The 23,349-nt window shown below is 59.1% G+C and overlaps 1 protein-coding gene across 1 annotated transcript; it reads left to right on the top strand.

Annotated features, from left to right (window-relative positions):
- Positions 1-615: 615 nt before the first annotated feature.
- LOC135190746 (trichohyalin-like) lies at positions 616-21,946 on the top strand. Its single transcript, XM_064172448.1, has 2 exons — positions 616-621; positions 21,053-21,946. Exons 1-2 carry the CDS (start codon positions 616-618, stop codon positions 21,944-21,946), a joined length of 900 nt encoding a protein of 299 aa, XP_064028518.1.
- Positions 21,947-23,349: the final 1,403 nt, after the last annotated feature.

Below are 23,349 nucleotides of genomic sequence, written 5' to 3'. Positions count from 1 at the left end.
CTCATCCCTGGAAGCCACAGAATGGTTTGGGTTGGAAGGGACCTCAAAGCTCAGCCAGTTCCAACCCCCTTGTACCATAGGCAGAGACACCTCCCACTAGAACAGGTCACTCAAGTCTCATCCAACCTGGTCCTGAACACCTCCAGGGAGGTTGTGGAGCACAGAAGCACCCAATGTGATCTTTGATCACATTGGGTGCTTCTGTGCTCCACAACCTCCCTGGGCAACCTGTGCCAGGGTCTCACCACCCTCAACCTGTGCTTCAGTACTCCCCAACCTCCCCGGGCAACCTGAGCATCTTCGTGGTCCAAAGCATTCCAGACCAGGCTTAACAAACCCTCGAACAACCTGCACTGGGGAGAGCTTTCCCTGCCCACAGCAGAGGGCTTGAAACCAGCTGGTCTTTGAGACCCCTTCCAACCCCAACCCTTCTGTATTGCCATCTCCCACTCAAGCCAGGATGCCACAACCCCCTTCCAGCAGCTGAGCTTGTCAACAGCTTAGCCACATCCACACCACCGCAGCCCTTTCCCCGCCGGCAGCACCGCCGGGATCGGCTTTTGTTTTGCTGCATCTCCATGCAAGAAGCTTCACACTCGTTCAGTTTGATCCACGATGCCGGTGGAGCAGCAGGGAGGAAGCCGGGGCGGGGGGGGCTGAGAATGACTGTAGGAGACAGGGCTTGGGCTGCAGCCACGGGTAGGGAGCAAGGATGCTCCCCGGGAGCGCCGCGAACTGACAGGAGGCTCCCGCGGGATGCGAGGGATCGGCGCCGGGAGAGGCTGGAGAGCAGGGAGGAGAAAAAAGCAAGGCTTAAAGGCTGATAATTAAAGCCCTCCTGTCAGGATATTAATACCTAAACGTAACCAGCAGCTGCATTAGCAAAGGATCCCACCGGGGCTGTTGTGCTGCTTTATTTGATGGCTTTAATTAATTTATGGCTCCGCACACAACTGCTTCCCCAACCGGGGGCAGACTTGCCTAGGCTGGCTCTGCAGGCACCCCTAAGGTGCCCAAGGTGGCACAGTTAGTGCTTGGAGACCCCTCCAACAGGCTGTGTTGGGCTCAGCCACCCCAGGCTTAACGTGGGGTTCAGCCACCCCAGGCTTAACGTTGGGCTCAGCCACCCCAGGCTTAACTCTGTCGCTCAGCATCGCATCCCCACGGCTTTGAAATCCCTCCAAGGGTGGGGACTGCTCTGGGCAGCCTGGGGCAGGGCTTAGCAACCCTTTTGGGGGATCGAATTGATCTACCCGAGCCTCCCCCGAGGCAGTTTGAGGCCATTTCCTCCTCCTATCACTTGTTCCTCAAGAGGTGAGACCAACTCACACCTGGCTCCAGCCTCCTCCCAGGGAGCTGTAGAGAGCAGTGAGGTCTCTCAGCCTCCTCCTCTCCAGGCTCAACACCCTCAGCTGCTCCTCCCCTCCAGTTCTCCAGACCCTTCCCCAGCTTTGCTGCCCTTCTCTGGACCTTCTCCAGCCTCTCAATGTCCTTCTTGGAGTGAGGGCCCCAAAACTGAACCCACTACTCCAGGTGCTGAGCACAGACAGACAATCACTTGGCTGGTCCTGTTCTCCACACCAGCCCTGATCCAGACCAGGCTGCTGGTGCCCTTCTTGGCCACCTGGGCACACCCTGCCTCACCTGCAGCCTGCTCTTGACCAGCACCTCCAGGTTCTGTTCCACCAGGCAGTTTCCAGCCCCTCTGCCCCAGTCCTGGAGCAATCCTGGGGTTGTTCTGAGCAATGAAGTCTCCTTCCAGCCTCCTCCTCTCCAGGCTGAACACCTCCATCTCCCTCAGCTGCTCCTTCCCAGCCCTGTTCTTCAAACCCTTCCCCAGCTTCATTGCCCTTCTCTGGACCCACTCCAGCCCTTCAATGTCCTTCTTGGAGTGAGTGGTCCAAAACTGAAGTCAGGATTCAAGCTGTGGCCTCAAATGTGGTGAGGGCCAGAGCCAGAGCCTTCAAAATGCCAAACCCTCCATGCCACCTGCTGCAGTGCCAGGGCCACCTCCTTGTCCCCTGCCACCACAGCCATCCTGGGGACAACAGGAGGAGGCTGCAGTGCATGAGCAAGTGACAGATGGGTTGAGCCAGGATGAAGGTCCCCACCTGGATGCTTCACTATGGCAAGGAGCACCCCAGAGCTTCTGGCTGCCATCCTTTACACACAGAAGCTGCTCCCTCCAGGCACAGGCAGTGCCAGCAGCCTTCATGGGCCAATGGATCACCACTTGTGATGTGACAGCATAGAGGGAGCCAGTGGGAGATGGGAACTGGTTGTGGGCACGGGGTCCAGCCAGCTCCAGGTCCCCATCCTAAGCCCTTATGCATGTGACAAACCACCTCAGCCCACCACAGAAAGCCACATCTCAGAGGTGCAGGATTCCCCAGGGCTGCACACATCTTGGCTTTCCCAATCCTTCATCCTCCTTCCCATCATCCTCAGCCTCACATCAAGGGAAGATCTGAGCAGCCGTGGCCACCACATCTCCCTCTCCTCTCCCCTCTGGCTCCCTGAGGAGCAGCAGGCAGCTGTTTGCTCTGTGACAATCTGCATCCTGCTGGATTTGATGATAATATCAATTACCCCAGGCTCTCATCCACGGAGCTCCACTCCCTCTACAAGCAGGGATGGATGGAGCCTCCTCACTGCCAGCCAGAGGCATGGGGGAGAGTGCCACACACTTGTCGTGGTGAGGCTGAGCCTAGTGACAGATGGGGAAGTCACAGGGAATGGCTTGCAGAAGGAGCAGGGAGAGCCTGGGGCTGGATTCCCTTTGGGAAATGAGAAGGTGCTGCAAAACTTCCCAGTTCCAGCTCAGCTGGAGAGGGAGCCCTGAGCTCTGCATCGCTCTGGGTGGGGAGAGGGTTTAAGGATAGTTGGATGTGGTGCTCAGGGATATGGTTTAAGGTGAATCTTGCTGAGTAGGGTTCTAGGTTGGGCTTGGGGATCCTGAGGGGCTTTGCCAACCTGCCTGTTGCTGTGATGCTGTGGGAGCAGTGCTGACCGTGGAGATGCCAGCCCTGGGGCAGAGGCTGCTCAATAGGTGGATGCCATCTGTCTGCTCTGCCACCACATAAACCCACCTGACTAGCTGGGCACTGGGCAGGACTATCAAGTCACTCTCTGCACCCCAACACAACCCCAAGCAGCACTACAGGCTGGGGCCAGAGTGGCTGAGAGCAGCCAGGCAGAGAGGGAGCTGGGGGTGCTGGGAGAGAGGAGCTGAAGAGGAGGCAGCAGTGCCCAGGTGGGCAGCAGAGCCAATGGCATCCTTAGTGCCATGGTCTGGTTCATTGGCCAGGGTTGGGGGCTAGGTTGGACTGACTGAGCTTGGAGGTCTCTTCCAACCTGCTTGGTTCTATGATTCTATGAACACCTCCAAGGATGGGGACTCCATCACCTCCCTGGACAGCCAGTTCCAATTCCTGCCCACTCTTGCAGGAATAAAATTGTTCCTAATGTCCAACCTAAACCTCCCCTGGCACAATTTCAGGACATGGAGACATGAAGCTTCCAGAGTGGGATCAAGCAGGACAGTCCCCACTGAGGCCAGCTATGTGGGGAGCACATCTCAGTCTCTCCATCCCTGGGGTACCTACAGACACTCCACAAGCAGAGCACCCCCAGGGCTGTGCCTACATGTGGCATCTGCAGGGTACCATCCTCCAGCACTCAGCATGGCTGAGCAGGGCTGTGTGGTGTTGGATGCAGCAGGGGTTGGGAAATAGTGGATGTGGAGAGGGCTGTGGAATACTGCATGTGGCCAGAGCTGGGGAGACCTTAATATGACCTGGGCTCTGGGATGCTGCTGGGATGCAGCTGGGGCTGTGGGATGCTGAATGTGGAGAGAGTTGTGGGATACTGGATGCAGCCAAAGCTGCAGGGTGCTGGATACAGCCAGGGCTAAGGGATATTGGCTGTGGCCAGGGCTGTGGGACACTGGATGTGGCCAGAGCTGCAGGGTGCTGGATGTGGAGGGGGCTGTGGGATGCTGGATATGACCAAAGATGCAGGGTGCTGGATATGGAGAGGGCTGTGGGATGCTGGATGTGGCCAAAGATGCAGGGTGCTGGATGTGGAGAGGGCTGTGGGATGCTGGATATGACCAAAGATGCAGGGTGCTGGATATGGAGAGGGCTGTGGGATGCTGGATATGACCAAAGATGCAGGGTGCTGGATGTGGAGAGGGCTGTGGGATGCTGGATATGACCAAAGATGCAGGGTGCTGGATGTGGAGAGGGCTGTGGGATGCTGGATATGACCAAAGATGCAGGGTGCTGGATGTGCAGAGGGCTGTGGGATGCTGGCTGCAGCCAGGGCTGTGGGATGCTGGATGTGGCCCGAGCTGCAGGGTGCTGGCTGCAGCTGGGGCTGTGTGACCCTGAAGGCATGCAAAGCTGCAGCTCTGGAGGTTCACGGCACCAGGAGCAGCATCCCAGGCGCCGTGCAGCTGCTGCCGCGGCAGGAGCCGTTCGGGTTCCTCTCGGCTCCCTCCCTGTGCTGTTTCCCATCTGCTGGATTATTTCAGCGTTTAATGATTTACCTCGGGCCGTGTGGGCAGCTGTACAGAGGCAGTTATCGCTTAATTGAGCTACTTGACTCCAGCACTGCCTAAACCATACCACGCCTGAAACGGAGATTCCCCCTCCACGAGCAGACCAGGGCATGGGCAAACCCCAGGGCTACCAACTGGGCTTCCAGGGGGAGATTTGGGGTGTTCCTCATCTGCCCCACCCTGTGCATGCAGCTTGTTTTCACCCCCCAGGGCTGCAAACCTCAGCTCAAAACAGGAGGGATGCTCCAGGGAAGTGAGAGCTTAGTGCCCAGGGGAGGTGTTCATAGAATCACAGAACCAAGCAGGCTGGAAGAGAGCTCCAAGCTCAGCCAGCATAACCTAGCACCCAGCCCTGCCCAACCAACCACACCATGGCACTAAGTGCCCCAGCCAGGCTTGGCTTCAACACCTCCAGCCACAGCCACTCCACCACCTCCCTGGGCAGCCCATTCCAATGCCAATCACTCTCTCTGACAACAACTTCCTCCTAACATCCAGCCTGAACCTGCCCTGGCACAGCTTCAGGCTGTGTCCCCTTCTTCTGTCCCTGGCTGCCTGGCAGCAGAGCCCAACCCCACCTGGCTACAGCCTCCCTGCAGGGAGTTGTAGACAGCAACGAGGTCACCCCTGAGCCTCCCGAAGGCTCAAGAGACCTGTAGCCATGGCACTTGGGGCCATGATTTGATGGCCATGATGGTCTTGTGTTGGTGCTTGGCTTTGATCTTAGAGGGCTTCCCCAACCCAACCACTTCTGCTTCTCTGATTCCATCTCCCTGCACCGCAGTACCAACTCCCTCCTGCCTGCCTCATCACCATCCCTGCCCACCGCCAAGGACACCAAAGCCTTAAAAAGGTGTGAAAATGCCTGGAGGGGGAATTCCCCTCTCAATCCTATCTCTCTCCTCGCATTCTCCTTGCCGAGGAGGCGGCAGAGCTGCCTGGGGGTGTGTGTGGTGGGGGGGGGGGGAGGAAATCAGCAGCACCATGGAATAAAAAAGCATGGTGGAAAATTTTAAACCAAGCCCCTTTGCTATCGATCGAGAAGCAAAGCACATCCCTGAGCCTGCCTGCCAGGGATCAGCTGCATTTAGCTGCTTCAGCCAAGCACAGGAGCATCCTGGAAAGGATTAATTGCAAGCTGCTGATAGATAAATATTAACCATGCCAATGCCCACCCCCAACAGGAATCAAAAGCCTGGGTCTGGCATGGGTGCCTTGCTCATGGCCAGCCATGAGAGAGCCACTTTGCTGTCCCAGAGAGAGGGTAGCAGTGGTGCTGGTATAGAATGGGTTCACAGGATCACAGGCTCACAGGATGGCAGGGGTTGGAAGGGACCCAAGGAGGTCATCCAGTCCAACCCCCTGCCAGAGCAGGACAATCCTAACACAGATCACAGAGGAACACATCCAGACAGGCCTGGAAAGGCTCCAGAGGAGACTCCACAACCTCTCTGGACAGCCTGTGCCAGGGCTCTGGGACCCTTCCAGGCAAGAAGTTCTCCCTTGTGCTGAGCTGGAACCTCCTGTGCTGCAGCTTCCATCCATTGCTGCTTGTCCTGTCCCAGGGAGCAGTGAGCAGAGCCTGTCCCCGCCCCAGGCAGCCCTCAGATAGTTATAAACATTTATCAAATCCCCTCTGAGTCTTCTCTTCTCCAGACTAAAAAGCCTCAGGTCCCTCAGCCTCTCTCAGGGCTGGCTTGAAAGGGAGCCTCAAGCTCAGCCAGTTTCAACCCACCCCTGCCATGGGCAGGGACACATCTCACCAGCCCAGGATGCTCAAGGTCTCACCCAACCTGGTCTTGAATACCTCCAGGAAGGGAACATCCAGGACCTCCCTGGGCAACCTGTTCCAGTGTTTCCCCAACCCTCACTGTAATGAATCTCTTCTTCATGCCTTCAGGTGGGCTCTGAGGAGAGCAGAGCCAAGGGGCAGAATCCCCTCCCTTGCCCTGTGCCCACACTGCACAGGGTTGTGTCTGGGCTGCACTCACACTGCAGGCTCCTGTTGAGCTTTGCATCACCCCAGACCCCCAGATCCTGTTCCTCAGGGCTGCTCTCAGCCATTCCCCACCCAGCCTGGAGCTGTGCTTGGGATTGCACCCACCCAGGTGCAGGACCTTACACTTGGCCTTGTTGAACACCATGAGGTTGGCCTGGGCACAGCTCTGCAGCCTGTCCAGGTCCCTCTGAGTGGATCCCTGCTCTCTAGCAAGCGACTGTGCCACACAGCTTGGTGCCATCTGCAGACTTGCTGAGGGTGCACTGCTTCCTCTGTCCATGCCACTGACAAAGATGTCAAACCCCTGAGGGACACCACTTGGCACTGGTCTGCAGGTGATCACTTCCCACTAGAACAGGTCACTCAAGGTCTCATCCAACCTGGTCCTGAACACCTCCAGGGAGGTTGTGGAGCACAGAAGCACCCAATGGGATCTTTGATCACATTGGGTGCTTCTGTGCTCCACAACCTCCCTGGGCAACCTGTGCCAGGGTCTCATCACCCTCAACCTGTGCCAGTCTCTCCCCACCCTCACTGTAATGAATCTCTTCTTCATACCTTATCACCTGAGCACCATGTGTGCCAGGTTACCCTGGGCACAGCTATCAGCAAGGGCAGCAAAAGCCTTTTTGAAGGGCACTCAGTGAGGGATGCAGCCCTGGCACTGCCCAGCTTCCATCTCTACCTGTTGGCAATCAGAGGGAGCTCATGCTCAGGGCTTTCCTGAGCTTTGAAAGTGGCTCCTTCCCCCTCCAAAGGCTTGGCAGTGTTTGTGCAAGCAGCTGGTTGTGGGTCAGTGGGCACAAGTTGCTGTTGCATTAAGATCTCAGAGGGCAAACAGCCCCCACGAGGTGGTTGGAGCATCCTCTCCATATTCACATTTCCATCACATCCTCTTCAGACAGCACCAGCTCCATTCCTCCATCTGCTTAAATGCCACCTCCAGAAGGGATTGGCTCCAAACATCTTCTCCCCTTGTCATTCATTTCCCATCCTCCTCTGAATGATCTTTAGAGTTTGGGAGGGCTTTGGACTTTGTGGGACCCAGGAGTGAAGGAAAATGTGGCTGTACAGGGCTGGGGCAAGGGACAGGTCTCAAAACCTCCATGGGTTGCTTTGTGGCTGTGCCAGCACTGCCACACCACATCCCCACAGCCAGCCTTGGCCAGGTACATGCAGCCAGCTGGGCTCAGGCACCTCTGCAGTGAGGGGAGAGGCACAAAATCATTTCACCCATGCAAACAGCCCCTGTTTGGGTCCAGCTCACCCTGGCCAGCACTGCAGTGTCCAACCCTAACGTGACCCACGTGGGGACAGCCCTGGGGGAGGGTTCTGCTGTGGGCTCACAGCCAGGTACAGCTTCACCGCTGCTTATCTTCTGAGCGTGAATTGAATCTCAGCTGACAACGAAGCTTTGCTGCAAGATCTACCTGCCCGGCCCCTGGCAAATCAGATCTGCAAAATGACCCCAGGAGACATCTGCCAGATCTTCATCTCCTCCATTATCAGCTCCTGGCCAATTTCAAACCAACTCCTGCACACAGCTCTCAGCCACTCTTGCAGCTTAATCTCACTCTCAGCACCCCCACCCCCCCCCCTCCCCCCTATGCCCTGCGGAGCGAGATGCTGAACTGGGATGCTTTAGGTGGGCTGCACCCACACCCACGCATCCTCCTCGCTGCATGGATGGCCCTGGGGGTCTGCTGCCTGCTCTGATGGTCCCCATCCCTTAGCCAACCTCTCTCCTTCATGTCACTTCCCTACTGTCACATCCACCTGCCTTTGGGAATCGTGAAACCACAACCCCTTGCACCCTGCTCCTCCACCGCTCGCCAGGCAGGAGGTGGTGGCAGGGCCGGGGGGGGGGGGGGGGGGGGGGGGGGGGGGGGGGGGGGGCTGGCGCAGCTGGTGCTGGCAGGGGATGTGACAGGGTGTCACAGCCCATCGTGTGTCGTGTGTGTGTGTGTGTGTGTCCCCTCAGCAGGCTGTCAGGGAGCGTTTTTATTCCTGGGAGCTGCTGAATAATTTGCATCCTCCAAGACGCAGCTTCTGGGCCCTGTTTGTCAAAGGCAATCTGCAGCTCACAGCCTCGGGAGGCTCCAGCCTGAGTGTGGCACCAAACCTCAGCCACAGGCAAGGGGGGATTGCACCAGCACTCCCCCCTCACGCAGCATGGAGCTGCTCAGCCAGTCCTGAGCACCATCACAGAGCTGGGCTGGGCGTCGAGGAGCTTCTCTTCGTCCCAGTGCAAGCCTCAGCAACGTGGCTGGAAATTCCTAGGTCCTGGAAGAGCCACCAGCAAGTGTGTCTGGGGGGGGGTGCAGCCAGCTGGATCCCAGACTCTCCATCAGCTTCCTCCAGCACAGCAAGACCTCCCCTTTGCCTCCCAGTTCAAGGGGGGGGTGGGAGCTGTTCTCACTTCCAGGAGCTATCTATAGCCCCCTCTATACCTCTATATATAGATTCTGTATCTCCCAGCTAAGCTCTCTGCAATCATAAAACCATTAAATTAATTAGCCAAGGGAAAGAGAGGAAAGACTGAATGCCCCTCCAAGAGCAGATGATGGCTGTGCAGTTCCTCACACCAGGATTAAAAGCAGACCAGTCCCAGCTCTAGCAGTCTCCAGCTCTACCAGCCCCCAGCTCTACCAGTCCCAGCTCTAGTCCCAGCTCTACCAGTCCCCAGCTCTGCCATTCCCCAGCTCTACCATTCTCCAGCTTTACCAGCCCCAGCTCTAGTCTCAGCTCTACCATTCCCCAGCTCTACCATTCCCCAGCTCTACCAGTCCCAGCTCTACCAGTCCCCAGCTCTACCATTCTCCAGCTCTACCAGTCCCCAGCTCCATCATCCCCCAGCCAGCTCTTGCCACTTGGAGCACAGCCACAAGCTCACCCCGATGGGCTCCTGTGGGCTGTGCCAGCACCATCGGCAGCCTCCAGCTCTTCTGCCTGCTTTCCAGGCATGGAAATGAAGCAGGATGAGGAGCTGGAGTAGATCTTCAGATCTCCCAACCCTTACCACTCTGCCATGAAGGGCCTGAAGCCATGCTAAGACCTACAGATCCCACAGCATCTCCATAATGGATCTGGAGCATGGGATGCAGGACCAGGGCAGCGATTGTCCCCCAGCACTGGGTGCTGATGAGGCTGCACCTCAGATACTGAGTTTAGTTTTGGGCTCCTCACTCCAAGGAGGACATTGGAGGGTTGGAGTGGGTCTGGAGAAGGGCTGGTGGCAGGTGTGGAGAACAGGGCTGGGGAGGAGCAGCTGAGGGTGTTCAGCCTGGAGAAGAGGAGGCTGAGGGGACACCTTCTGGTTCTCTTCAACTCCCTGAAAGGAGTCTGGAGCCAGGTGGGAATTGGTCTCTTCTCCCAAGGAACAAGTGACAGGACAAGAGGAAACAGCCTCGAGTTGAACCAGAGGAGGTTGAGGTTGGATGCTCTGTGATCTGTGTTAGGTAGCATTGTCCTGCTCTGGCAGGGGGGGGCTGCACTCAATGATCTCCTTGGGTCCCTTCCAGCCCCTGACATCCTGTGAGCCTGTGACAAGAGGAACAATTCCTTCACCAAAAGGGCACTGGCAGAGGCTGCCCAGGGTGCTGGTGGTGTCACCTGAAGGTGTTCCAAAGACGTTGGAATGATGAGCTGAGGGCTGAGACCATGGGGTCTGAGCTGTGTGCAGGGAGATGCCAGGTTGTGGACTCCACCTTCTTAAGATCTTCCCCAACCAGGCACTTCTGGCATTCTGGGAAGGCTGGGAGGGGGGATGCTGAAGCCCACCCCCTCCCCTGCTTCCCCCTGCTGCCTGGCAGAGGTGTGATGAATCCAGGCTTCGAGGCGAGGAGGAAAGGGAGGGTGTGAAGAGCTGAGAAACCGACAGCTCCTGGCAGCAGCCGCCAGCGCCCGGGGAGCTGCGGCAGCCGCAGGGAGCAGCCGCAGGGAGCAGCCGCAGGGAGCAGCCGCGGGCGCTGCGGGACCTCTGCTTCGGAGGGAGGAAGGCTCAGTGTGGGCTGAGTGCTGAGTATTGACAACAGGGTGGTAGGAGTTGGAAGAGATCTACATAGGTGGCAGGATCACAGGATGCTAGGGGCTGGAAGGGACCTCCAGAGATCACAGGATCACAGGATGCTAGAGGTTGGAAGGGACCTCCATAGGTGACTGAATCACAGGATGCTAGAGGTTGGAAGGGACCTCCATAGGTGACTGGATCACAGGATGCTAGAGGTTGGAAGGGACCTCCATAGGTGACAGGATCACAGGATGCTAAAGGTTGGAAGGGACCTCCATAGGTGACAGGCTCCCAGGATGCTAGAGGTTGGAAGGGACCTCCATAGGTGACAGGCTCCCAGGATGCTAGAGGTTGGAAGGGACCTCCATAGGTGACAGGCTCCCAGGATGCTAGAGGTTGGAAGGGACCTCCATAGGTGACAGGCTCCCAGGATGCTAGAGGTTGGAAGGGACCTCCAGAGCTTATCCAGTTCAACCCCTGCCAGAGCAGGATCATAGAATCTAGCTCAGGTCACACAGGGACACATCCAGACAGGTCTTCAAAGTCTCCAGACAAGGAGGAAGGGGCCAGACTCTCCTCAGTGGTCCCCAGTGGCAGGACAAGAGGCAGTGAGCATAAACCTGAAGATAGGCAGCTCCATCTAAACTTGAGAGGGAACTTCCTCACCTTGAGGGGTGGCAGAGCCCTGGAACAGGCTGCCCAGGGAGGTGTTGGAGTCTCCATCTCTGGAGGTGTTAAAAAGCCAAGCAGAAGTGGCACTCTGGGACATGGCCTAGTGGCCATGGTGGCACTGGGTCAGAAGGTTGGACCTGATGACCTCTAGAGATCTTTGACAACCTTCACAGTTCTGTGATTAAGAGCCAAGGACACTACAGCATCTTTCCAAGGAGTCTCTGGAGACCCTCAAGGCCTCCCTGCTGTGGGTAATGCTGCTCTGGCAGGGGGGGGGTTGGACTTGATGATCTCCAGGGGTCCCTTTCCAACCCCATCCACCCTCTGGTTCTGCCAAAAGCAGCCCCAGCTCCACCACTCCAGCCTGAGAAACGTCACTGCCTGGAGACCTTCCAGAGGATTGGAGCTGAACCATTTGCTCCAGACACGATGGGAGAAGGATGACGCCGAGATGAGCTCTCAGGGAAGGAGACCACAAAGCATTCGGAGCTGTTTCCTCCCTGAGGCAACATTCCAGGACCTGGAAGCTTCCCGCTGGAGCTGCTGGGCGGTGATTGATCTGCTGTCTGCCTGCAATCCTCAGCCGTCACTCAGCCTCTAATCCGCAGCCCTCCCGATGCCTTCTCCTCCGCTGAGCAGCAGCCGCCGCGGCTCTGGCTGCACCTCAGCAGCTCTGCCCCAATGGGCAGCAGCCGCCCTGGGCCCGCAGAGGTGGAGAGCAGCAAGCAGGGCTGAAATTCCTCCCTGGAAGTGTAAGAACCGAGCCAGCACCACCCAGCCGCTTTCGGCATCCAGCTCCGGCCAGGGTCCTCCAGCCGAAACCCAGCCCAGCTCCCGGCTCTGCTCGGACCTGACGGCAGCAGCCAGCCTGATGCTGGCTCCTCTCCCTTTCCCTCTCCCTCTCTCTCTCCCCCTCCCTCCCTCTCTCTCTCTCCCCCTCCCTCTCTCCCTCCCTTCCTGTCTCCTTCTCTCCCTCCTCCCCCCTTCTCTCCCTCTTCCCTCCTTCTCTCCCTCTCTCTCCTCCTCTCCCTCTCCCTACTTCTCTCCTCCCTCCTTCTTTCCCTCTCCCTCCTCCTCTCCCCTCCCTCTCCTCTCCTCTCCTCTCCTCTCCTCTCCTCTCCTCTCCTCTCCTCTCCTCTCCTCTCCTCTCCTCTCCTCTCCTCTCCTCTCCTCTCCTCTCCTCTCCTCTCCTCTCCTCTCCTCTCCTCTCCTCTCCTCTCCTCTCCTCTCCTCTCCTCTCCTCTCCTCTCCTCTCCTCTCCTCTCCTCTCCTCTCCTCTCCTCTCCTCTCCTCTCCTCTCCTCTCCCCTCCCCTCCCCTCCCCTCCCCTCCCCTCCTCTCCCCTCCTCTCCTCTCCTCTCCTCTCCTCTCCTCTCCTCTCCTCTCCTCTCCTCTCCTCTCCTCTCCTCTCCTCTCCTCTCCTCTCCTCTCCTCTCCTCTCCTCTCCTCTCCTCTCCTCTCCTCTCCTCTCCTCTCCTCTCCTCTCCTCTCCTCTCCTCTCCTCTCCTCTCCTCTCCCCTCTCCTCTCCTCTCCTCTCCTCTCCTCTCCCCTCTCCTCTCCTCTCCTCTCCTCTCCTCTCCTCTCCTCTCCTCTCCTCTCCTCTCCTCTCCTCTCCTCTCCTCTCCTCTCCTCTCCTCTCCTCTCCCTCCTCTCCTCCCTCCTTCTCTCCCTCTCCCCTCTCTCTCTCCTCTCTCCTCTCTTCCTCTCCCCTCTCCCTCTCCCTTTTCCCTCTCTTTCTCTCCCCTCTCCCTCTCCCTCTCCCCTCTCTCCCATCATGCTGGCAGGGAGCAGCCCTGAAGGGTGCCCTAAGCCCCCTAACTCTGGTGGCATCTCCACCACCCCTAGAAGCACGAAACCAAAGCGTTAAGGTTGGGCAATACCTCTCAGGTCACCCGGTCCAACCTTCAAGCCAGCAGCAGTGTGACCACCAAACCAAGACCCTCAGCACCACACCTCCACGGCTTTGAAAGCCCTCCAGACTCCACCACCTCCCTGGGCAGCCTGTTTCAACACCTGGCCACTCTTGCAGGGAAGAAATGGTCCCTCCTGTCCAATTCACATGTCCCCACCCACAGCAGGTCAGCCCCGTGGTGGCCCCAGCTAGAGGGGGCACAGATGCATCCCCCAGAAACTGTCATGGGTGGTGCTGAGACCTTGGCAGAGCATCAGCCCCATCTGTGTGTGTCCTCTCCCTGTTCACACACCTACTGGGGAACCATCAGGTCCTTCAGCAGCTCCTCTTTCCCACCAGCTTTTCAGGAAGCTGGTGGAACTGGCAGGAGGCCACAGCACTGGTGCAGCACCCACAGCCTGGATCCACAGCCACGGGAGGACGAGAGGGAGAAGGGGAGGAAAGGGAAAAGAAGGGGAGAGAGAAAAGGAGGAGAGGGAGAAGAGTTTTGGTTCCTCTGATTCCCTGCACTGTGAAGCCGAGATGCAGACTGTGCTGGACCTTGAATGCAGCTATGAGTGGTGGCCCTCAGGGATGCCACAGTCCCCAGACTGGTGGCCCCAGGGTCTGACAGCAATCACACCTGCCATGGCAGGGAGCACAGCCCCTTCCTTCAACTCTAGGCCACTGGATGCCCAGGAGGGGGCCGTAGTGGCACAGGGGCAGTGGGGACCCTGCAGAGGGGAAGCTGGACCGCGGGCATCGTGGAGCAGAGGGAGGAGGAGGAGGTGGTGCCAGTCAAGATGCAAGGCTGGGCTGGTCAGGATGCAAGGAAGGACTGACTGACATGGGGAAGGAAGCTGTGCTGGGAGCAGGGAAGTGAAGCACTGGGGGCAGCCACTGCCAGGCTGCTGCTGCAGGGAGAGGGCACCTGGGTGACAGGCTGCAGCCAAAATGGAGCAGAGAGGGATGCTGGGCTGGAAAGCAACGGGAATGAAGAGCCCAGTGAGGATCTGGGGTTGCAGCACAGGCAGCCTCAGCCCTTCTCATGTGAGCTCAGCTGCTGAAAGCTCACACTGCTGGCATGGGCACAGAGACACAGGGCAGGGTGGTCCCAAGGCTGCACCTTCCCAAGGGTCTGGAGGCTGCCAGAGCACAGCCAGGTGCTCCCACCAGGGCTAGCAGCAGGACCTGCACCCATGTGGAAGTGTGCAGAACTGATGCCAACAGGGTGGGAGATACCCAGCAGGCAGCAATGCCCACAGCACCCACTCATCCCCTCAGCCACAGTGCACTTCTCCCTTCCTCAGCACCCTCCTGGGCACTCAATCCTGCCCAAACAGCAGGGCAGCCTCTTCCTGCTGCCAGCTCCTCTGGTGCTGCAGAGACCTGAGGAATTTGGGCCAGGAATGATGCTTCTCTCTTCACCTTTCTGTGTGCCTCTCTGCTAACGGCAGCAAGAGGACTGAAGCATCTCCCATGCAGCAGAACAAAGTCCTCTGCTGCCAGCACATCGGTGCCAGCCAGGGCGCTGCCAGCCACACGGCAGCAGATAGAGAGCTGAAACAGGGGTGGGGAGCAGCGAGTTGGGGAGCACCCTGCACCCCCCTAACCTTCCCCAACCCCAAAGCCCGAGGCTCATCTGCCAGGGGTGCCCCTCCAGCCGCTCAGCCACAAGAAGAGCTCCTGTGCAAGCAGTCTCTGGAGCGCTCTGCCAGCTGGCCGGAGCTGCAGCCTGCCCGCACACACACACCCAAGCAGCCCCCATCTGCTCGGGGGGTCAAGGCAGCCCCTTCCACTCCATCCTCCCCTCCCCCCACCCTTTCTTCGTCTGCCAGAGCCTGCGGGCAGCTCCAGCCCTCACATGCTGCGGTCCGTGCGAGAGAGAGGCTGCGGGAAGGAGATCGCCTGGGATGCTCCAGCCTGCCCTACATTCCTCCTAAATATAGCCCACCAGGTGCTGCCGATTCACCCGCCCCAACCAGCTGGGCACACGTCTGCCCCCAGCTTCCTCCAGCTCGTTTCACCCCGGGATGCTGAGCCCATCACCCCCAGTGCCACCCTGCAGCCCCAGCATCGCCTTCCCCGGCCCCGTCCTCAGCAGCCGCAGCTGAGCTGGGGTCAAAAGGTTGGTGGTGCTCAGGGGAGATGGCACCCAGATGGCTGAAGGACCCATTCCATGCAGCTGCCACACACACACACACGCACATATCTCCATGGGAAGCCAACCCAAAAATAGCCAGGAAGGCTCTTCCCTCTCCCCAGCAGCCAGGGGGTGGCAGGGGAGGGTGCAAAGGCAGAGCAGAGCTCCTGATGCCTGCTCACTCTCACCTTCTGCTTCCCAAACTGCCAGGCAAAGAGGGAGGCTGTGCCAGGGCTGAGCCACGCTGGAAAGTAGGGAAGGGATGGGAGAAGGGTTTCATGCCCAGCTCCACACCTCCCCAGGTGCCTTCTGCTCCCCAACAGCTGGTGAAGGAACATCACCATGGGAGCCTGACCTCCTGCTGCAGTGCTTGCAGGGGGATCCCTGCCCACGTCTGGGGCTTGCTCCTGTCTGCAGGCAACCATCTGCCACTGGCAGGGCTGGGGCTGATGCAGGACCCTGGGCATGTTTGTTCCTTGCCAGCTGCTTTGCAGCCTCCTGATGCTGGGGGAGGAACCCTTGTGCTTGCCTTGGGGGCCAGGAGGGCTGTGCTCCTGCTGGATTCCAGCTCACACCGCAGCTCCACAGGCAGTTGCCAGCCTGGGTTTTCAGCTCGCCCCTTCCCTTTGCCCCTAGGGCCCAGAGAAACATCTCTGCCCCTCCAGGCTCAGCTCTCAGCCACCCACTTCCCCTGAGATCTCCTGCAAGCAGCCATCAGGCAAGCATGGAGCTGAGGGCACCCCAGTCTCACCTCTCTACCCTGCACCCCAGCTCCCTGAGGTGCTCCCAGACCCTTTCTGCATGCAGTCCAGCACTGCTGGAGGCTCCTACTTGGGCACTTGATGCCCTCATCCCAGCTTCCCACTGGTGGTGGCTCTTCCACCAGCAGAAAGCTCCAGGTCCCTGTGAGCTGCAGCTCTGTAAGGAGCCTCTTCCCAAGTCCTACCAGGAGCTGCCCTTCTCCCTTGCCAGGTTCACCCAAAAAACACCCCAAAGTGCCTGGAATTCTGCTGAGGTTTCTCTACTGAAGCTCCCAGGGCAGGAGCTGTGCCTGCCTCGCTGTGACTGCAAACTCAGCCCCAGCCTCCTCCAGCTGCCAGCTTCCTGTGGGGTCTGCCCGTGCCAGCACCCTGAGAGCTGCTGCTGAGGGGCTCAGGATGGGCAGGTGGGCACCCATGTGTGACCTAACTGGGTGCTCATGCACGGATTCCTTGGGTGGCCATGCAAAACCGAATTGGGTGTTCGTGCATGGGCTGAAGGGGTGCTCATGCATAAATCATCGAGGTGTGCTCACAGCAGCCCTCTGAGCTCGCCAGCACAACCCTCTCCCGTGCCCAGGGGTGCTTGGTTTGGTACCTGGGCACTCTGTGCCCGAGGGAGATGGGCAGTGGGATGAGTCTAGGGACTGAAGAAGTGGCACCAGTGGCACCATTGGCACCAGTGTCCGAGTTTCCTCCCTTCCACACTCACTGCCTGCTTGGTCTCCAGGTTCTTCCCTCTCCATCACCCCCTCCACTGGCAGTGCTGGGCATGGAGCAGCAGCTCGGACCCCAGCTCACACTGGCCTTGGCTTTATTGGCCACCAGCTGCCTCCAGCCCCACGCTGAGGGGTGCAAACCCTCCTGTGCTGCTCTCCAAACCCCAACAGCCTCTTCCTCTCCTCACATCCAGGCTCCCACCCAGGATCCTCTCCTCCCCACACAACACCCATGGCCCTCAGGGTGGGGCAGCTGCATGGATACAGCCTCACACTCGCTGGGACCCTCTGTGCCCCCTGCTTGCCTCTGTGCCCCCTGCTTGCCTCTATGACCCCTGCTTGCCTCTATGCCCCCTGCTTGCCTCTGTGCCCTCTGCTTCCTTCAGCACCCTCTGCTTCCCTCAGCATCCTCTGTGCCTCCTGCTTCCCTTAGCACCCTCTGTGCCCCCTGCTTCCCTCAGCACCCTCTGTGCCTCCTGCTTCTCTCAGCACCCTCTGTGCCCCCTGCTTCCCTCAGCACCCTCTGTGCCTCCTGCTTCTCTCAGCACCCTCTGTGCCCCCTGCTTCCCTCAGCACCCTCTGTGCCCCCTACTTCCCTCAGCACCCTCTGTGCCTCCTGTTTCCCTCCTCCTATTTTCCTCCATGTGCTTTTGCCCCCTTTGCCTCCAGGGAGTTTCTCCAGGCAGGAGCTGGGGGGAGGTTCACTCCAGGGAGCCCTGATCCTTCTTAGGGGCTCCAGCTGCTGTCACCAAATAAAGAAGGCTCTTTGCAAAGCCTCCCAGAGCCTCAGCCCTGGCAGAGAGCTGCTGTTCACCTTGAAAAAGCCATTTGCTGAAGGCCAGAGACACGATCTCTGCTGAAGTCAAAAGCTGCTCCAGTAATGGATGTGCAGACAAAAGCACCGAGTTGGCAGCAGAGGGCTTGGGGGTGGGGGGAGGGAGAGCCCTTTGTCCCCTCCTGCTTGTGGCAGACACAGCCCCTGGCACCACATGGGCCACTTGCACTGCCAGCCAGCTCCTTGCTCAGCCAGGCAGTCCCTGTGCCTTTGGCCACAGCTTTTCTCTGGCTGAACCCCAAGATCTGGGTACTCAGCCTCGTCCTGACACCCAAATATCTCAGGTGGTGCAGGATGTGACCCTGGGCTGTGAGATGCCTCTGCTGAACCTGGCATCTCTTGAGAGACATCGTGGCCTGTGCCCAGAGAGGAAGGAGGGAGCAAAAACGGTGCAGGAGGAGGGATGCACACTGCTGCCTGCCCCCAAATCTGCTTCCTCCTGCTCTTCCTCCTCCACTTCACAGCAGCACCACACATCCCTCCTGCCTCACTTCAACAGTTCTGGGCTCCTCCATTCAAGAGAGATGCTGAGGTGCTGGGAGGTGCCCAGAGAAGGGCAACAAGGCTGGGGAGGGGCCTGGAGCACAGCCCTGTGAGGAGAGGCTGAGGGAGCTGGGGGGGTGCAGCCTGCAGCAGAGGAGGCTCAGGGCAGAGCTCATTGCTGCCTGCAGCTGCCTGCAGGGAGGCTGTAGCCAGGTGGGGTTGGGCTCTGCTGCCAGGCAAGCAGCAACAGAAGAAGGGGACACAGCCTGAAGCTGTGCCAGGGCAGGTTGAGGCTGGATGTGAGAAGGAAGTTGTTGTTAGAGAGAGTGATTGGCATTGGAATGGGCTGCCCAGGGAGGTGGTGGAGTGGCTGTGGCTGGAGGTGTTTTGGCCAAGCCTGGCTGGGGCACTTAGTGCCATGGTGTGGTTGGTTGGGCAGGGCTGGGTGCTAGGTTGGGCTGGCTGAGCTTGGAGCTCTCTTCCTGCCTGCTTGGTTCTGTGATTCTGTGTCCACAGGGTTGGGCACTTCACCACCTCCCTGGGCAGCCTGTGCCACTGCTGTCTGCTCTGGCAGGAAACAAATTGTTCCTAATCTCCAACCTAAACCTCCCTTGGTGCAACTTGAGGCCACCTCCTCTTGTCCTGTCACTTGTTGTTAGGGAGAAGAGTCCAACCCCCACCTGGCTCCAGCCTCCTTTCAGGCAGCTGTAGAGAGCAATGAGGTCTCTCCTCAGCCTCCTCTTCTCCAGGCTGAACGATCTCAGCTCCCTCAGCTGCTCCTCCTTTGCAGGGAGTTGTGGAGGGCAACGAGGTCCTACCACACACCACCAGAGCTGCAGGGAGTGCTTCTCACCCTCCACAGCTGCAATGAGTTGACATTTGAAGCAGGAAAAGACACAGAGACCTTTCCAAATAGGAAGCAATTCATAAATCCAAATATTTCACTTACCAATTGCCTCTTTTTTTTCCCCTCCCCTAAACTGTCCAACCTGATAAATACACATTTCCCTTTCCACAAATCTCTTATGGTACTGTTTGGGGTTATTTGTTGTTGCTGGGGCTTGGGGTTGGGGGGGGGGGATTTTTTTGTCTCCTCCAACAACAGGAGGCTGCAGTTTTGCATCAGGATGGTGGAATTTATCATTAAAATGTAATTTATAACATCTAAAGTAGAGCATAATAAAGTCAGGCCGTGGTGATGGATGGCAGGGAAGCATGTGTTTAAAGGGTATCTTGTTTACAGCCTCCTAGGTCTGCACAGAGGAGGGAAATGTGATCGTTTCAGGAGCATTATCTCCTTGTTCTGCCTCAGCCTGGGCTCCTCTGGCCTCCTGGAAAGTCCCCAGGGAGGAATCCCTGGCAGAGCTGCTGGCCCAGACCTGGATAAATCACAGTGTCAGGGACTGGAAGGGACCTCCAAAGCTCAGCCAGTCCAACCCCTGCCAGAGCAGGAGCACCCAGAGCAGATCACACAGCAACACAGACAGGTGGGGTTTGAATATCTCCAGAGGGAGACTCCACAGCCCCCCTGGGCAGCCTGTGCCAGGGCTCTGGCACCCTCACAGGGAGAAAAATCCTCCTCGTGGTTAAATGAAACTTCCTCTGCCTCAGCTTCCACCATTGCCCCTTGTGCTGGCACTGGCATCACCCAGCAGAGCCTGGCTGCAGCCTCCTGCCACTCACCTGCACACATTGATAACCACTGCTGAGGTCACCTCTCAGCCTCCTCCTCTCCCAGCAGCACAGCCCCAGCTCCCTCAGGCTCTGCTCCTAACAGAGCTGTTCCCTTCCCTTCAGCATCTCTGTGGCTCTGGGCTGGACTCTTCTCAAGCAGTTCTATGTCCCTCTCGAACTCGGGGGCCCAGAACTGGACACAGTACTCCAGATGTGGCCTCAGCAAGGCAGAGTAGAGGGGCAGGAGAACCTCTCTTGACCTCCTAACCACAGCCCTTCTAATCCACTCCAGACTGACATTGGCACCGAGAGAAGAGAGAGCCCCCATGGGAAAGGGAGCGCTCAGGGAAGGCAGAGTATCCATGGAAGGGAGACTGTCCCTGGAAAGATGAGCACCCATGGAAGGATGAGCACCCATGGAAAGATGAGCACCCAGGGAAAGATGAGCAGCCATGGAAAGATGAGCACCCAGGGAAGGATGAGTACCCAAGGGAAGGAAGAGAACCTGGAGAAGAGAAAGTAACCATGGAAGGCAGAGCACCCACAGCAGAATGAACACCCAGGGAAAGGAGAGCACCCAAGAAGGGGGTGGGGGGAGGTGTGGGTAACAGCCAGGAAAGGGGAAGCACTCATGGAGGAGAGACCACCCAGGGAGAAGTGTGCACCCTGGAAGGAACTGCACTTAGGGAAGGAATTGCACTTAGGGAAGGAATTGTGCCCAGGAAGGTGAATGCCCAGGGTCAGGAGCACCCAGGGCCGGTGAGCACAGGGCAGGTGAGCACCCAGGGCAGGTGAGCACCCAGGGCAGGTGAGCACCCAGGGAAGGTGAGCACCCAGGGCAGGTGAGCACCCAGAGAAGGTGAGGACCCAGGGCAGGTGAACACCCAAGGAAGGTGAGCACCCAGGGCAGGTGAGCACCCAGGGCAGGTGAGCACCCAGGGCAGGTGAGCACCCAAGGAAGGTGAGCACCCAGGGCAGGTGAGCACCCAAGGAAGGTGAGCACCCAGGGCAGGTGAGCACCCAGGGCAGGTGAGCACCCAAGGCAGGTGAGCACCCAGGGCAGGTGAGCACTCCGCACCGCTCAGCAGCGAGTTGATTTCCCGGCGTAAGCGGCGCCGGGACTCGAGCACCGACAGCGCCGGCTGGGTTCGAGCCCTCGGGGAAGGCTGTGCCCTGCTCTGAGTTACTGCCGTGCAGGCGGGGACAGAACAGTCCCAACCTTCGTCTCCCAGCGAGCCCAGGGCAGCTGCGCTGTACGTACAGGCAGGAGGGAGCGCAGCGAGCGCCCAGCTGCCCCCCGGCTGACAGCTGCGGGACACGGTGCCACGGCAGCAGAGGGACACGGTGCCACGGCAGCAGAGGGACACAGTGCCATGGCAGCAGCGGGACACGGTGCCACGGCATCAGCGGGACACGGTGCCACGGCAGGACACGGTGCCATGGCAGCAGAGGGACACGGTGCCACGGAAGCAGAGGGACACGGTGCCACGGCAGGACACGGTGCCACAGCAGGACACGGTGCCACGGCAGCAGAGGGACACGGTGCCACGGCAGCAGAGGGACACGGTGCCACGGCAGCAGCGGGACACGGTGCCACGGCAGCAGAGGGACACGGTGCCACGGCAGGGCACGGTGCCACGGCAGCAGCAGGACACGGTGCCACGGCAGGACACGGTGCCACGGCAGCAGCAGGACACGGTGCCACGGCAGCAGAGGGACACGGTGCCACGGCAGGGCACGGTGCCACGGCAGCAGCGGGACACGGTGCCACGGCAGCAGCGGGACACGGTGCCACGGCAGCAGAGGGACACGGTGCCACGGCAGCAGAGGGACACGGTGCCACGGCAGCAGAGGGACACGGTGCCACGGCAGCAGCAGGACACGGTGCCACGGCAGCAGAGGGACACGGTGCCACGGCAGCAGCGGGACACGGTGCCACGGCAGCAGCGGGACACGGTGCCACGGCAGCAGCGGGACACGGTGCCACGGCAGGACACGGTGCCACGGCAGCAGAGGGACACGGTGCCACGGCAGCAGAGGGACACGGTGCCACGGCAGCAGCAGGACACGGTGCCACGGCAGCAGAGGGACACGGTGCCACGGCAGCACACGGTGCCACGGCAGCAGAGGGACACGGTGCCACGGCAGCAGAGGGACACGGTGCCACGGCAGCACACGGTGCCACCAGGAGCTCGGGGGTGACAAGCCAGGGATGCTTCCCTCCCGGGGAATCTCCGTGCGGTGGCTGGCGCAGAGCTCGGCCGAGCAGAGCTGGGCTGGGCTGGGCTGGGCTGGGCTGGGCTCCAAAGTGATTTATCTGCAGCAAAGGAGCCAAGAAAATTGTCTTTTATAAATCAGGCACCGTTGGCTCAGCTCCTGCCAGCCTGCGAGTGGCGTTTGGCATCTTCCTGAGTGCCTGCACCTCCTTTTTCCTTCGTTCAATCACCAGAGAGGGTGTGGGAGCAGGCTGTGCCCGTCCTGGCTGCACCCCCACAGCCAGCAGTCATCCAGGAGGATGCTTGTGGCCGTTTAGGTGCTTTAAGGTTGCAAATGTGATCTGCTTTAGGGGAGACACTGGAAGAGGTTGCCCAGGGAGGTTGTGGATGTCCCCAGTTGTGGATGTTCACTTGCTGGAGGTGTTCAGGGCCAGGTTGGATGAGGCCTTGAGCAGCTTGGGCTAGTGGAAGGTGTCTCTGCCCATGGCAGGAGGTTGGAACTAGCTGAGCTTTGAGGTCTCTTCCAACCCAAACCATTCTGTGAATCTATGAACCTGCTCTGGAAGGGGAATTGGGCCTGGTGCCCAGTGACAGGCCAAGGGACACTGGGCACAAACTGCACCATGTGAATATAAGGAAGAAAATCTTCACATTAAGGATGGCAGAGCACTGAAACAGGCTGCCTGGAGAGCTTGGGGAGTGTCCAGCTCTGGAGACACTCAGAACCCTCCTGGACATGTTCCTGTGTGATTTAAGCTGTATTATCTTGCTCTAGCAGGGGGATTCCGGACCAAATGACTTTGGCCACAACAACCCCAAGCAGCACTACAGACTGGGGACAGAGTGGCTGAGAGCAGCCAGGCAGAGAGGGAGCTGGGGATGGTGGGAGAGAGGAGCTGCAGAGGAGGCAGCAGTGCCCAGGTGGGCAGCAGAGCCAATGACATCCTGGGCTGGCTCAGGAGCAGTGTGGGCAGCAGGACAAGGGAGGTTCTTGTGCCCCTGTGCTCAGCACTGCTCAGGCCACACCTGCAGTGCTGTGTCCAGTTGTGGGCTCCTGAATTGCAGAGAGCTGCTGAGGTGCTGGAAGGTGTTGAGAGAAGGGCAGCAAGGCTGGGGAGGGGCCTGGAGCACAGCCCTGTGAGGAGAGGCTGAGGGAGCTGGGGGGGTGCAGCCTGCAGCAGAGGAGGCTCAGGGCAGAGCTCATTGCTGCCTGCAGCTGCCTGCAGGGAGGCTGTAGCCAGGTGGGGTTGGGCTCTGCTGCCAGGCAAGCAGCAACAGAAGAAGGGGACACAGCCTCAAGCTGTGCCACGGGAGGTTCAGGCTGGCTGTTAGGAGGAAGTTGTTGTCAGAGAGAGTGATTGGCATTGGAATGGGCTGCCCAGGGAGGTG

The sequence above is a fragment of the Pogoniulus pusillus genome, chromosome 37 (genome assembly GCF_015220805.1).
Source record: "Pogoniulus pusillus isolate bPogPus1 chromosome 37, bPogPus1.pri, whole genome shotgun sequence".
Taxonomy (NCBI): Eukaryota; Metazoa; Chordata; class Aves; order Piciformes; family Lybiidae; genus Pogoniulus; species Pogoniulus pusillus.
The sequence above is the reverse complement of the archived record's forward strand: the minus strand, read 5'-3'. Positions and strand labels throughout refer to the sequence as shown.